General features: G+C 40.8%; 3 protein-coding genes across 17 annotated transcripts; 1 reads left to right on the top strand and 2 right to left on the bottom strand.

The window, feature by feature from the left end:
- Nucleotides 1-1,226: 1,226 nt before the first annotated feature.
- LOC102076468 (uncharacterized) lies at nt 1,227-6,964 on the top strand. Of its 9 annotated transcripts, none has more exons than XM_013264407.3 (8): nt 1,227-1,455; nt 1,658-1,697; nt 2,507-2,610; nt 2,697-3,445; nt 3,861-4,380; nt 5,167-5,306; nt 5,611-5,716; nt 6,628-6,964. In XM_013264407.3, the coding sequence occupies exons 1-7, from the start codon at nt 1,369-1,371 to the stop codon at nt 5,660-5,662; spliced, it is 1,692 nt and encodes a 563-aa protein (XP_013119861.2). In that variant the 5' UTR covers nt 1,227-1,368; the 3' UTR covers nt 5,663-5,716; nt 6,628-6,964. The 9 variants fall into 9 exon arrangements, with proteins under 9 accessions (XP_013119861.2, XP_025764136.1, XP_019215175.1 ...); XM_025908351.1 differs by having other exon boundaries at nt 1,229-1,508; nt 2,510-2,610; nt 3,852-4,380; XM_019359630.2 differs by having other exon boundaries at nt 1,229-1,491; nt 2,510-2,610; nt 3,852-4,380.
- A 30-nt stretch (nt 6,965-6,994) lies between these two features.
- nanos3 (nanos homolog 3) lies at nt 6,995-8,550 on the bottom strand. Its single transcript, XM_005460553.4, has one exon. It carries the CDS (start codon nt 8,353-8,355, stop codon nt 7,696-7,698), a length of 660 nt encoding a protein of 219 aa, XP_005460610.1. The 5' UTR covers nt 8,356-8,550; the 3' UTR covers nt 6,995-7,695.
- Nucleotides 8,551-9,913: 1,363 nt separating this feature from the next.
- si:ch211-286b5.4 (afadin- and alpha-actinin-binding protein) lies at nt 9,914-13,907 on the bottom strand. 7 transcript variants are annotated; one of them, XM_019359633.2, is made up of 14 exons: nt 13,450-13,907; nt 13,323-13,357; nt 13,139-13,190; nt 12,909-13,009; nt 12,758-12,826; nt 12,547-12,670; nt 12,384-12,462; nt 12,171-12,291; nt 11,662-11,806; nt 11,108-11,211; nt 10,862-11,023; nt 10,507-10,621; nt 10,263-10,431; nt 9,914-10,081 (listed from the first exon to the last, which is right to left on the bottom strand). In XM_019359633.2, the coding sequence occupies exons 3-14, from the start codon at nt 13,188-13,190 to the stop codon at nt 9,985-9,987; spliced, it is 1,338 nt and encodes a 445-aa protein (XP_019215178.1). In that variant the 5' UTR covers nt 13,323-13,357; nt 13,450-13,907; the 3' UTR covers nt 9,914-9,984. The 7 variants fall into 7 exon arrangements, with proteins under 7 accessions (XP_019215178.1, XP_005460612.1, XP_019215180.1 ...); XM_005460555.4 differs by having other exon boundaries at nt 13,323-13,907; XM_019359635.1 differs by lacking the exon at nt 13,450-13,907 and having other exon boundaries at nt 10,263-10,368; nt 13,139-13,335.
- Between the last annotated feature and the right edge of the window lie 351 nt (nt 13,908-14,258).

The following is a 14,258-nucleotide window of genomic DNA, read 5'->3' on the forward strand; positions in this document are numbered from 1 at the left end:
ATTTTTTCTAATAATAGCAGATTATTTCAACTCAGGTGGAGCTATGGATTTTTAAAATAAAAATAACTACTACTCTGTGGGATGCTGGGATGCCACCTGGATAGATTTTTAATATGTTTGAGTTTTTGGCGTGCTGAGGAGTGAGAGCAGGGGTGTGGCATGCCCCTCACAAAATGGTGTGGTCACATCAGTGGAGCTGTGGGCAGATATTACAGGAGGATAAGCAGGTTCTGATCTTATTTTACTCTCATAAGTGCATCACTGACAATATAATAATATTAAATGAATATTAAATTAAGCAGTACTTCCAAAAACAAGGGGAAAAAAGTTTACTCCCTACTTTACTTGTACAGTTTCATTACCTGTGAGTCCAACATCAAAAGAGTTTTTTTGTTCCTTCATCTAGAGATATTAAACTTTTATGTCAAATCTATCGAGTAGTTCTTAGTAGTATATATTATTAAATGTTATCTTAAAGCACAAACTAGTAACTGCTTTGTTCATCTGTGTTTTTGCCACCATCTATTGGTGAATTAGATTTCCTGCAAACCAATTCATGTTTTAGATAAAGTCACAAATAAGCATTGGTTTAATGTTCAGATGATGAGTTTTATTTTGAAATTAGTAGCCAAATCAGGTGGGTGATTTAGAATTTTCAGTCAGGTGCATATTTTTGGATATTGGAAAAAACTGGAATACCCGGAGAACAATCCGAAAGAACATAGGGAGAACATTCAAACTCCTCACGGGAAGAAAGAGGATGTTAAGAGTGCAGCAGATTGATAAGCAAAAGAGCAGGAAAGGCGAAGTAGAGGTGAGCTTCCAAAATACAAGACAGAGGTGACAGCTAAAAAACAGTAAAAGGGACCATTATGGTACAATGGAAGTAGAAGCTCTGAGACGAAGGCCAGTAGACTTTAAAAACTGAACTAAACATTTTTACTTTTTTTCTTAAGGTTTTACTCCTGTTGCTTAAAAAAAATAATTGTGAGACTTTAAGCTTTAGGAAGAAAGTGTTTGACATTTAGTATTCAGTTTACTATAAAATATATAACTTAAAATTTAAAAGGTGCTATTATTGTGCTGTTATCTGTTAGATTGAAAGTCCAGTGTTTTAAGATTCTGGGAACACCTTCAGGCCTTATTTGAATCCAAATGGATGAGTTATATTAAAAAAAAATACTTTACTTTAATACAACTTTTGTGAAATGGGGAAAGTGCCACGAAACGCTTTTGTACCAGGCTGGAAACATCTGCGGGTCTTTGAGAACTGAGTTACTTTTGAAATCAGCTTCAAGTGCTGACGAAACACGTCCGTCACTGACGTAAAACGTAAGCACGCGGTCGGTGCACCAGGTGGGTGGATGTATGTTCCCGTGGGAAGAAAAAGTCAGCGGAAAAAAGTCGTCAGTTTGTCACAGGAGTTATTTAATCCCCATATTTTTATTACTTAATGTAAGCAGACACATTTAATCGGTGCTCCGATTATCTGTACGTTTTCTCATTGAGTAAGCAAAGTTTACATTTGTTAGCTAGCTAATACATTTGTTTCGAGAAAAATCTCTTTAACAGTTAGCTGACTTCTTTTGCATAACCTTAAGTTAGCTGGCTTATCAGCTGACATATCTTTGATATTTTCACTTTATCTTTCTTATAGGAGGAGATGGCGAAAGGCAAAACCAAGATCAAGAGCAGTGGTAACAGGAGATGCTACTGACACAGATATTTGCTAATTTAGCCGCCGAATATAGATAATTATAAGATTACTTATGGTTTAAAATAACTTGAATTTGAAAAAAGTTACAAATTTGATTTCAGTCTATTTAAAGGAGTGTGTTGTGTTGTGCCCTGTGACTCCTGTCTTGTGCCAAAAAGTGATGACCAGTATTTAAACTGTTGTAAAAGACCTGTTGACCTATAATCTACCAAACATATCTCAACATATCTCTGATGAATGATAAAAAAGTCATTTTTATCCAGAAAGAACATTTCTACCACAAAGTAGATATTGTAATCAGTTTTTGCCAAAGTGACCTTTATATATAGACAAAACTCTCATTGACATTAAATTTTTTTCAAGAGATTTCTGGCTAAGAGGGAAGCAGGAAATATAACATCATCTATAATGATATTTTATGTGGAGTAAAAGGACTGGATCGATTATTACTCATTAGGTACAATAATGCAGAGTCATAAAAAAACAAGCCATTTCTTTGTATAACTATTTTGTAACTCCTGTTACAGAAGGCTAACACAAGATAAATAGTAATAAAGGAAAAACATTTTGGAATAATCCTACTAATAATACATAAATACATACAAGGTATTATTTAGTAATTTTACTTGTCTGGCCTACTTGAGATTAAACTTGCTGTATGTGACTCAGGAACTAAAAAGAGTTTGACTGCCCTCTTTGACATAGCACCAACTAAATGTTAATGGTGATTATATGTAGTGATTCTTCTCCACAGTATTTGATTAATTGAACGGATTGCTTTGTTTTAAGAAGACTTAGCTCCACCCCAGGCTCGGTCACTCAGGTCTAGAAAGAGGGAATGTCCAAGTGATGACATTTCTCTAACCAATGATGTTCAGGCTCCACATCAACAGGTACTTTAGGTGATTGAAACAGAACCTACATTCACATATCATTAAGACAAGCTGCTTGATTCTCTTTGTCTTTTCTTTAACTTCAGGATGCTGAAGAGTATAACACAGCACTGGTTTCCACATCACAGTGTCCGCAGTCTCCTGCTCAGGAATGTGCTAAGACTACAAATCAGCAGGAAGCAGATCAAGCCTGTGCCACAAAACAGGAAAAAGATGCAGGCTGCTTTACAAATGTGGAACTTAAAGAGCAAGATGCTAACAATCCCCAAAATGATTCTCAGCTGGGGGTCCTTCAAGTACTTTCTGAAAACTTCACTAACAAGAGTGGAACAAATGAGGAGGAAAATGATTTAGATGAATGTAACAGATCACCGTATGACACACGCACAGATCAGCTCCAGGTCTTCTCGCCTATCACCAAAGAAGATGTCCAGTCCTGCCCAGTTGCTTTGAATGGAAAGGAGAACTCTGATGTGGAGAGCAATCAACACACTGGCCCAGAAGAGCCTATTAACGTGTGCCTGGGTGATGTCCCAAAGGGGTCGGCAGCAGGATTGCCAGCCAAGAAAAAGCGAAGGATGGGCATGTGTGGCCTGACAGAGAAGGAGCGGAGTCATTTTTTAATGACACAAAAGCGTGAAAATTGGCAAAACAGAGAGGATAAAGTGGAGAAACCTATTTGTGAGAACACAGCTGAACCTGTGACTCTGGAAGAAAACACATCTTCACTCCCGTTACCATCCTCACCTCCATCCATCCCAGCAGATGGGCAGAACGTGGGGCCGAGAGAGGAAGAGATAAAGCTTCAGCCTAGTCACTGTAAAGGAGATGAAAGGTAAGTGTAATATTACATTTCTTACATTTTTAGAGTTTTACACTGTTGTAGCAACCAGCAGTGTTGGAAAGGAACATTAACACAACTACTGTTACATTAGTTATAAAAAGAGGTTTCACGTAACAATTTTGCTCATTTAAAATTTACACAGCGTGAACTTCAGTTAATGATTAGTTTTAGATACCTTAAATATCAAAATGGAGTTCAGTTTAGACAATTTTAACTTCAAGAATTGAAAATCACAGGACAAAATGAAAAATTAAGATTGCAAAGTGCTGTTTTCATTGCGAGTCAAGATGTCAAATAACCGCTTCAGAAGAGGTTTATAAAAATTCAAATGACTTTTTTAAACTGATCTGTATACCTAAAATAGAGGAGACACTAATTTGTCATTTCTTTCTTTGAGAACACACAGAGCAGAAAGCGAAGCCTGTGCTGCTGTCAGTCCTTCAGATGGCTCCACTGCTGGTTTCGATTCCGGCTGCTCAGAGGGAAAAGGTTGTGAGCATGAAGATGGCATAGTTACTGATTCAGAGCAAGCCGGTGACTTAGATCACCTTGCAGAAAAAGAAGCAGGGGAGCATTTGGGCAGCCAAAAACTCCAACAACTCAAAGTTTGTACCAATGAAATTATGGCTGAAGTACCTAAAAATCAAGAGGAGGCTGGCTCAGCAGAAGCAAACTGCAGCTCTGCCATGTCTTTCTGCACAAGTCAAGATGAGAAGAGTGATGGCCAGGCTCCCCTTCTGCAGGTGGACAGTGTTACTGGAACAAGAGATGAGAAGGAGGAAAGGATGAACGGGAATGTGTTCAGTGGTGATGGAGCTGATAAAGATGCCTCCTGTTCACACACACTAATGGGAGGATTAAACTGTGGCTCTGTGGAACTCTGTGAGACTGCAGCAACACTCAGTGTCTCAGAGAGGAAAGACAGTGTAAGTAGTGGCACTAAAACCTAAATAGGAGGGAAGGAACAGACTGTTATGCAACAGAGTATTATTTTGAGAATAATGTCAAAATGTGGCGATTACAGTTGCTTTTTCAAGTCAAACGACTTCCACAGCTCGTTTAAGCTCTACAAAATGCCCTGGCTAGGGAAACAGCTTGATCAGCTGCCATTGTTTCTTGTGATATAAGCTACCCCTCTGTACTACATGAGGGCGTAATCATCAATATCCTTGCATCTGTCCATTGCCAGCTATTTAATTTTGCAGGTATGATTTCACTAACTCATCAGCACAAACCATTTTGTAGAGGTTGTAGCAGCCGTGGCACGTCTATGACCTGAAACAACAATTTTAATCTCCACATTTCAACTTTATTCTTCTTCTATTTTAAGGATTAAAGGACTAAATTTTTCATCTCAGTGTTTGACCCTTATGCACCACCAGTAAAACCACTGGGCATTAGTGCTGAAACTCTTAATCAGTTATTGATTAAACTGTCTGTAAAATTATAAGTCATTTATGTTAAAAATAACAAGAACAAATGTTTCAATCTTGTGTGTTTCTAGTATATTTATCTGTGTTGATTTACAGTCAGTTTTCATTATGTTCTATTTACTTGTGATGTGAATTTGACAATTTAATTATTTTAATATTTAAAAAACTAAACTATGAAATTAATTACCTGAAAAAAGACCAACACAAAAATAGCTATTTAATTCATATCATGTGGAAAGAGTATTTATTGTTTTTGTTTCTTTGTGTTTATAAATACAGCGTGATCCTGATGAACCTGCTGCTGGTCCTTCAGCTGTTCACGCTGATCACTCGCAGACACTCTCACTCACTGCTGACTCATTTGGATCTGGGTGCTTAGATTATGTGTCGGACTCCCAGCTGAACACCATCGTTCTGATGTAAGAAATAAGCGAGGAAATACCAGTACATCCACTGATACACAAAAGACTGCACACACGAACAGTCGGATGCTTCAGATGTACAAGTTTCTGTATGTGTATCTTTCAACTCTACTGTGCTAATTTTACTCAATATTCAAGAAACTGTTTAAAAAATAGTTTTGAATATAAAAAAAGACATTTTTAGGAGACAATGCTGTCTTAAAGTTAAAAATGTACTTTGGTCATCTTATGAAATTAACAGACAAGATTTAACACCTCTGTTTTTAAATTGAAACACAAACCGATGTTTGTGTTTCTATAGTGAGGATGAGGCGATGCAGAAAGAGGAAGACCCTGATTTCCTCAGACTGTGATGAAGATGGTACAGACCTAATCTGCGGACTTATCAGAGAACTCTCCTCTCTAAAGTTAGTACATGCCATTTTTCTTTCAACTACCAGCGGCTTAGTGTCTCTTCTTATAGGTAAACTTTTGACTTTCACTACCATTAGTCAGTTTAATTGTTTTTATACTCGCCTCCCTGCTGTGATTGGTTGGGGGTAAAGCATGTGTGGTCCACTCTGCCAGCTGTAGATCTCGTCTGGTCAAAGATTATAGATGAGCAAGAGAAAGTATGTAGATGTGAGAGAGACCGACATTTAAGTGGCAAATTTGCTTGAATAATCCTGCAGCACCTTTAAAGTCCATGACATTTATCTGTTATTACCAACTCTCCCATTCTTTAAATCAGTCACTTAGAATTTCACTAGAGCGACTTTGTAGGTTGCACATGTCCAAAAAAAATGAATGTTTTATCTCCCTTTCCCTTCCAAGCAAGCCCGTTTTCTTCTGACACACAAAAAGAAGCCACAGTTGTGTGCCTGAGATGACCAAAGTAGGGCTATCTACTCTCACTGACATCATACAGAGCCAAGATCAGAAAAAAACAGTAAACCCCATGAATTCCTCACCCTGCTGTGCATCATCTACATGCACAGCAGGTTGAGGATGGTAAAACAGAATCGCTGACAAAATTAAAAATAATGGTGGCTTCTCTCAGCCTCCCAGTAGATGCACCTATGGTACAAATTTGAAGACTGTAGGTGATTTGCAGAGAAGTTGACCTCTGACCTTAAGGTCAAAGTCATTTGGATTTGAACTTGTCTGTGATTTTTACTAGATGCTTCTCTGGGATTTATCTTAAAGTCCTACATCACCTCATTCTTAAATTCACAAACTTGGGTGTCCATGACGCTTGTAGCCCATCCGGCAGGTTTACGGCTATAGAGTAAAATTGTCAAGAATGAAAAATAATAAATGTCCCCCATCTTTCTTCTAGTCGGAGAGTCATGGCCGCTCACCGAGAGCTGGAGAGCCTGCGCCGTAGCAGTAAAGGTTCGAGGAACTCCGCTCGTTAAGAGAGTTATTTCAGGTTTCTTCAGTCCTGATTTTACTGCTGCCCCAGTGCTTCACTGGTAAAGAACATGTTTTAAAGTGTTTACTGTTCTGGTGTTAACTGCAGCTCAGTTTTGTTTTGCTTTTTTAGTTTAATGACTTATTCCACTTCTTCCCAAATAAAGATGGATGTTTATTACATGCTTCTTGTCATTGGTGATTTAGTCACATTAAGCTGAACATGGCTCATTTGAAATGTCCAAAAAAAAAAAAAAAAAAAAATACTGAAAAATGACAACATAGAATGCAAATAAACTTAGCCAATTTAGTTATTTATAACTTTTTAGCACACAAGAATAGCCACAGAGAAATTTTCAGACTTTTTCGACAAAGAGCTACAACGGCGTTAACATTTTTAGAAAAGCCACAATTACAGTTTTCAAAATAAAATAATCTATCCTCAAGAACAGAGGTCTACTTGCACACATCAGAGGAACAAGAACTAGTCACTCATTTTTAAAAATTTAAAATGCTGACATGGTCACATGATGCTTTACCTGCTTTAGTAGAGTTATTAATTATGACTGCATCTCTTATAATGTTTGACAGTGTTATAATCCTTCAATGCATGGACAGGAAATATGAAACTGGACATCAGCTGGCCACGTTTTAAAAGTATGTAAAAGAAACATACAATAATTTTTTGAAACATGTCTTCTTTTTTTTTTTTCAAACCTCCTCCCAAACATAAAATCTGGCAGTCGTTCTTGAAAGTGCCTCACAAATCCAAACAGCAAACAGCTGAGGTATTTTAGGCTGGCAGGACCAGCTGCAAAGAAACTCTAATCAGCTACACAGCAAACGAACCAAAGCATGCAAATGAAAAGCACACAAAAGCAAAACCACACTAGTGCTAAAATAAATACACAAATAGAAAAAATAAAGTCACACTAAACGAAACGAGGGTCCTGCCTTCTGTGTAGTGTCTTATTGCTCCTTGCCACCTGCTGGTTCAGCGTCTGGACTTGGCGTACACGGAGCTGTATGCGCTGTCCACTTTGGGGCAGAAACGCTTGGTGTGAGCTTTGGCCCCTGTGGCGCCACACAGAGGACACACATACTGCCGCAGAAAGGGACACAAAACATCTCCTTCTTGGTTCTTCAGCCAGTGGGATCCGTAGACCAGCTCAGACTCTCCGTTGTGTTTACAAAAGCTGCAGAACATGCGGTCAGGAGTGGGTAAGACTGCCTCGGGTGTTTTGAAACGACTCGTCTTCTTTCGATCTTTTGGCCCCCGGGAGCCCGGCGGGTTTTGCATCAATTTCAGATCGATTGCGTTTGGTGCATACGCCACACCATCCACTGGATCCATGCGAGCAGGGGAACTCGTTAGTGCACATTCGCGGGAGCAGGGATCCGGCGCACTCTCTGCTCCGAGGCCACTTTGGCGAGCTGCGTTAATGCGCAAAGATACCATAGCTCGGCTCATGTCACACTCCGTGTGATGAGCTTTGGACACAGGCTGAGAGGACTCGGAGACGGTGCTGCGACCCAAGATATCTCTGATTGTATCACACAGTCCCATGTAGTCTCGCCAGGGCTGGAAACTTTTGCCGTCGGACTCCATAACGCGTGGCAGGTGATGAAGGAATCCCCAAACCATTCCGTTCATTCTAGCTCCAGTCCGGCGATGTTTTCGGCCCCTTCAGGAAGATGACCCAGTTTTTTTTTTTGGTTTTTTTTTTACTTGAAACAAACACCAGCAGACAAAACAGCTCGCGCCGCGCACAGAAGTTACGATTAGTAATTGCTCACAAGGTGTGACCTCACCAACAGCTAGTCACGTGAGCACGTGTCCAACGTGTGCGGCCAATTAAAGTGAATTTCTTCCAAATGTTTGCGCAGCCCCTGTCAAGGGTTAATGGGTACATAGATTTCATTTTCTGTACGTAAACATATTCAACATACTTCAATATCAAATTATATATGTCAGTATGAATTTGTTGAGCTTCACTTGATCCAAATAAGTTAAATAACCAGTGATAAAGTCAGATGGCATCTTAAAAAGCCTCATGGTTTCACCCTTTAGTTATGCAGCTAAAGTCTCACTGCTGTGAGATCTCCCATGATGCACTTTCCACCACATACACTTTTTTTTCACTCCCAGTGGCGGTCCTAGCCTGTTTAGCGCCCCGGGCGAACACTCCCTGTGGCCTGCCCCTCCCCTTTCCACGCATTGTGTGTGAGACTTTAAATCATCAAACTGTAAATTTTAAATTGTTATTGATCCCTTTACCCCGAGTCCTAAAGTGTATATTTATTTTCTTACTCTTCTTATATTTATCGTTTGTTTACTTGCACCGCTGTAACTGGAGCCCCGTCGTCTCGTCTCTCTATATACTGGACTGTATGTAGCGGAGATGACAATAAAGTTTACTTTGACTTCAGCAGCGAGCAGGCGCACCGAGGGCTCTCGCGCTCACTTTTCGCGTAATGAATTTGGAAAAAACACCGGTGCAAATTATAAGTCTGTATCATAATGTCTGGTGTTTTCGTGTTTGTTGGTTTGTTTTTATTTTGTTTTATTTTGCGAGTTGATTATTAGATGCTGCTCCAGCCAGCCAGAGAATCTCCCGCCGCCCCGCCCTCTCCTCCCTGTGCCGCAAGCAGCAGGCACACCTTGCAAACGGAGGGCGCCCTTACTCCCAGCAAATGGGCGATAGAAAACCGATCGGTGCCTATGACATTCCCAATATGCGCAGGCTGATGGCGGGGCAGCATGAGTACGAGCAATTTTTTTTTTTTTTGCCGATGCCCGTGATGCCGCCCCGGGCAACCGCCCGTATCAAAAACCGCTACTGTTCACTCCCAATGTAATATGCCACTATTGCATGTTAACTCATGTACTCTCTCCTCTAGTTTGAATTTGGTCCACTTTTGTTGTTCACAGTCTCTCTATGCTCCTTTTCTCATTCCTTTTAACAAGTCATAGCAGATGGCTGCCTGACCTGGTCCAGATCTTGGGTCGTCATCGTGTTAAAAGGGAGCTCTTCCACTCTGTTGTTGCAAAGTGCTGTTCACAGCAGGGGATTGGAGTTGACTAAATTCTTGAGGTTCTATAAAATATAGCGCAAGTCTATTGACAACTTTTGATCACAGCAAACGGCACTGCATCCACATGAAAAAAAAGAAAAGAAAAACAAACAAACAAAAAAACAAAAACAGTCGAGTTAAATAAAATTCAGTCTTTATTATCAATTTTAAAAAAGGGAAATTGAGTTTACTGTTGAATAAAATTGCATTAAAATGACCAATCTAAATGTGGAGCACGGGGTGTGTGCCCAATCCTGCCTGCTCCAGCGTCCCATGTTTCTGAGTGCTGATCAACATCTCTGGATCTACACAATACAGAAACAAAATTAATTTAAAATAACCAGGACTTTCATAGTGCTGCAGTATATACAGAAGTTGTATCTGTTTTCATGTCACAACCCCCCACCACCACCCAAAAAATTCTTTGTTCAATAATTATTGCATGAAAGGAGTGCAGGAGAGAACTGAAGAGTCATATCAATCAACCTGCAGTTGTAGGATAGATTGAGAGCAGAGTAGAGCTCAGGAGTGCTAGGGGTTTGGACTCTGCCTCTTCCCTGATGTAATCCAGCAATGGCGGCGGTCCCTGACTCTGAGGATGATGGAGTAAGGGGAAGACAGCCAGATATGTTGGTGGGTCCCAAACCTGACAGACCTGGAGTCAAACATGTGTGTGACTTCAAAGTATTTGAAGTAAATTATTTAAACCCATTAAAACGACTTCACTCACTGAGAGCAGTGCTCTCTCTTCTGTTGTTGTTGGGCGCTCCTTTGTTAAACAGAGGTGAGTCACACAGATATTGCTGCTTGAGAAGAGAGGCTCTCTGTTGCTCAAAATCACAGCGCTGCAGACAAAACATTAAAACACAAAGCAGAAAAACAAGTTGCATAAGAGAACCACTCGAAAATGTACGATCCTCCCAGTGTGATGGTGTCCTGATAACAGACTACCTTTTAGAATATCTGTTTCACCACTGTTGCAACATATTTTTTAGTCAAACCTTATTAGGGAACTCTATCAGAACCGACAGCAAATGACATTTATATAACCCTTTATAAATGAGTCTGCCTTATTTTCTTCCCACCTCGCGGCTCAGTCGAATGGCAGCATCAGTGAAGGACTGACGTTCTCTTTCAAAAGTCCTCCTCATATGATGGAGCTCTGCCCAGCGCATCTGAAGACGTTCCCACTCTTCTAAAAAGTAGCTATCAGTAAGTTCGGAGGGGATGGGTGAAGCAAGGGTATCCTTTACAAAGAAATGAGGGAGAAAGTCTGCGACTATCAAAAGTTTATGTGACAAAGAACGTTACTTCATATTAGAGGGCAATACCTGCAGCATTTGCTGCTGTAATCTGACAAGATGTTGACTCTCTTTCAGTTCAGCTTCCAGCTGAGCCAGAAGCTTTTCTTGGTCAGTACCAGCAGCAGTCTGACCTGCATGAACACTGTAATTCTTAAAAGTTTCCCAGTCATAGCTTGATATGGTAAATGGTAAATGGTAAATGGCCTGTATTTATATAGTGCTTTACTAGTCCCTAAGGACCCCAAAGCGCTTTACATATCCAGACATCCACCCATTCACACACACATTCACACACTGGTGATGGCAAGCTACGTTGTAGCCACAGCCACCCTGGGGCGCACTGACAGAGGCGAGGCTGCCGAACACTGGCGCCACCGGGCCCTCTGACCACCACCAGTAGGCAACGGGTGAAGTGTCTTGCCCAAGGACACAACGACCGAGACTGTCCAAGCTGGGGCTCGAACCGGCAACCTTCCGATTACAAGGCGAACTCCCAACTCTTGAGCCACGATCGCCCCATGGTCTTCTTTGACATGATAATATTTCACAGATTGCTTTAAAGTGTTTTTATAGAGGTTTACCTTCAAACATGATGCCCTGTAGTAGCCTCTGCACTTTCCTCCAACTCTGAACAACCCCGCCTGTCACATGTTCTCCAAGTGCTTCCTCAGCTTGATCCAACCTTTTATCTCCATCCTGGGCCATATCCACTGACTCTGACAGGGTCTTAAAAGTTTAGATAGATTATTTTTCCCAATCCCAATAAATCTAAGGTTAAAAATATTCAAAAGCTTTGAAAGTGTATTTATGATCTTGATATTATTTTAGTAGGTACTCCAGAGCTTTAAACTTTACATGGTCTTCATCAGCAAATGTAATTTGTGGTGTAAGGCTCAGCAGATTAATGAATATACGATCAGTCACTATAAGGTTCATTAACTCTTGTATCATTCTAAATGTTTACACCAGCAGGGATTGAAACTCTAAGAGGATCTTGTGGTGGGATTGCGTTTTCATTTGACAGTTTTTGGATAAATTCATTCAACATCACTTATTCAGCATCTCTGGTGTTAGTTAAGCCTTTGCCCACCTGCTCCATGTCGACTCTGAGTGCATGAAGTAAAGTGGTGAGGCTGTGACGCAGCTTCATCGCCTCTCTGAGCTCTGCTTCTCTTCGCTCCAGCATCAGACGCAGTGCTGCCTCTTCTCCTCTATGAGTTGGAGAAAGCAAGTCAAGATTAGGAAGAGCAATTTGAGGACAGTCCAAGATCAGAAAGTGCATGAAAATAACCAGCTAACGTACTTTGCAGTAGATCTGAATGATTTAATTGGCTGTTCTTTTTTGCCCCTGCTTCCAGGTGGAAAGTTCAGCACCTCTATGGCTGGATAGAAAAACATGACGGGTTAAAAGTTACAGGATGTGAGAAATATTTAAGAGGTAAGCAAAGAGCTGGGGTTAATCTTACCTGGTCCTTTCTCTCTGTGTCTGTCAGTCATCTGTGACAGTCGCTCCTTCAGTCTGTTGGTCTGCAGCTCTCGCCGTCGCAGCTCCGCTTCCTGCTGGTTACATTGCAGCTGCAGATGGCCACACTGCCAAGTGGAAAGATATACTTTAAGAATCGGAAATGACTATAAACAGATTCATTTAGAAATCCCTCACACATGCTTTCAACTTACTTTGACCCGCTCACATCTCAGCATGTCCTGAAGCCTGGCCACATGCTCGTCCATCTCTTTTAGCTGCTCCTACAGCAAAAAAAAAAAAAAGTTCACCTTGTCTCTTTAATCTGAAACACAAATCTGTGCTCTTAAATTTATTGTAACACACCCTCAGTGAGTCTCCTTGTTCCTCCCTATCAGCCCACCAGGAGGCACTGTGGGGGAGTGCATTTAAAGGGTTGAGACTGGGATCCCTAAACAGATGGGAGTCTGAAGGAGAAACAGGAAAAAACAAATAGGTGCAAATAAGGTGAAATGTGAATACAAGTGTGTCTTTTTTAGAATCTGTGGTCTGGAAGCTTGGATAATGTTCTTTCAGGTGAAAGGGGATGTCATTACCTGAGTACTCCTTGTGTCTGTCATCTTTTCTTTGGACAAACCTGGAAGCCATCTGGTTGCAGTATTCATATAATAGCAAAAAGTAGATGGTTTTACAATTCTAACTGATGTGCACAACAAATGGGTCGTGTGAGCATACTTTCCTACGAAACACTGCTATATATAACTTTACAAAGGCTCTCACCTGTGCAGCAAAACCTCCTCAGGGGAGTCCAGCCTCTGTGTTAACAGGTGATGGCACTTTTGTTAATTATCACTGACAATGAACAATGAGGAGACTGCAGCTTTAGACCATTATTCAATCAAACTACCTATTAGAAAAGAAATTCTGCTGCTACTTCTCAAATTGTTGTTGTGGAGATTGAGCAGCACAAGATGTGACCGACAACCTGACCTGGACCCGGCACACCTCCTCCAGTGTCAAAGCTCACCAGCACCTGCACTTCCTACAGAGGTTGAAAAGGACTCTTCCCAACCCATTGCCTTCACCACCTTCTACAGAGGCACCGCAGAGAGTGCTGCATTCGTCTACAGCATGAGAGTAGCAGCGTCTCAGACAGAATGGCACTGACAAGATTATCGAGGTCTCACATCCACCAGCTGGGGATCTGGCCCAACAACACTGCCCTTCATGGGCAAAAAGGATCATGACGGTCATCACTCACCCTGTCACGGGCTGTTTTCCCTCCTGCCTTCATGCGAAAGGTATTTAAAGGTAAAGGCAAAGGTAATTCATAATTCACATCATAAATGGATATACGTAGTACAATACCTAAGCACACCTCAGCTTTTTCATACTTTTTCTTATAAAAGTATAATGCCATCTTTTTTTTTTTTTTGACAGTTGCACTAGAGCATTTAACATGGTCCCTTTTTTGTTTTTTCTCTGTGCTCGTAATTTTGTTCAGCAATGCATCTGTAATATATCGACTGATTGCCAATAAAGAAATCCAGACCTGTTTTTTTCCCCATTTAATGTCAAGTTAAAAGCAGTTCCTCTAACAAGAGCAGCAGTGATAATTTGAGACGTCTTTGCCGTGTGAAACTGCTGTAAGTCACAGTGTTCGTCACCCGTCCCGTGAGTTTGAGCTTGCTGCTGTATTTTGTTTTCAAATGCATG

This window comes from Oreochromis niloticus, linkage group LG6 (assembly GCF_001858045.2).
Source record: "Oreochromis niloticus isolate F11D_XX linkage group LG6, O_niloticus_UMD_NMBU, whole genome shotgun sequence".
NCBI lineage: Eukaryota > Metazoa > Chordata > Actinopteri > Cichliformes > Cichlidae > Oreochromis > Oreochromis niloticus.